Here is a 792-nt window from a genome sequence, read left to right on the forward strand (position 1 = left end):
TACATAAACTACTTTCTGCTTTTCTAGCGGAAAATTATATATATATAATTTTCCACTTTTCTAGTGACGACCCTGTATGTATGCATATATATATATATATTCATACATACAAGGTTGTCGGTAGATGATATATATATATATGTGTGAATAAGAATCCACAGTAATTTTATGTTTAAATAATTACTAAACACCAATAACAGTTTTAGGAATGTCTACTTTGTTTTATTTTAGTTTTTTTTATTCTTTTTATTCTCAGAGATGATGATTCTGGGCCTGAAGAAGATTTTGAATCCAAGTCTTCAGCTTTTTGTGGTACTGGTTACAGATTAGGGGATATGGAAAGTACCACCCCTGTTGTAATTAAAAGTGCAGCTTCAAACGAAAGCCCTGAAATGGCTAGGGTAAGAGTTATGTCTATTGTCTTTAGATTTAGTATTCTCTCTGTAAATGACAGTGGAATGTTTATATTATATAGGTGTGGCTGTGTGGTAAGAAGATTGCTTCCCAACCACATGGTTCTGGGTTCAGTCCGACTGTGTGGCACTTTGGGCAAATGTCTTCTGCTATAGCCTCGGGCTGACCAAAGACTTTTGGGTGGATTTGGTAGATGGAAACTGAAAGAAACCCGTCGTATATATATATATATATATATATATTTGTGTGTCTGTGTTTGTCCCCCCATCATCACTTGACAACCGATGTTGGTGTGTTTAGTCCCCATAACCTAGCAGTTCGACTAAAGAGACTGATACAATAAGTCCTACAGTCTATTTGTTTGACTAAAGGCAGTGC

General features: G+C 35.5%; 1 protein-coding gene across 2 annotated transcripts in view; it reads left to right on the top strand.

The window, feature by feature from the left end:
• Positions 1–792, top strand: part of LOC106878670 (NSFL1 cofactor p47) — a 28,998-nt gene that overhangs the window by 15,321 nt on the left and 12,885 nt on the right. For both annotated transcript variants that reach the window (XM_052968121.1, XM_052968122.1), the window contains one exon: positions 257–401. In XM_052968121.1, the coding sequence (XP_052824081.1) occupies positions 257–401 (145 nt within the window). The remainder of the gene's footprint in view (positions 1–256; positions 402–792) is intronic.

The sequence above is a fragment of the Octopus bimaculoides genome, chromosome 5, assembly GCF_001194135.2.
Source record: "Octopus bimaculoides isolate UCB-OBI-ISO-001 chromosome 5, ASM119413v2, whole genome shotgun sequence".
NCBI lineage: Eukaryota > Metazoa > Mollusca > Cephalopoda > Octopoda > Octopodidae > Octopus > Octopus bimaculoides.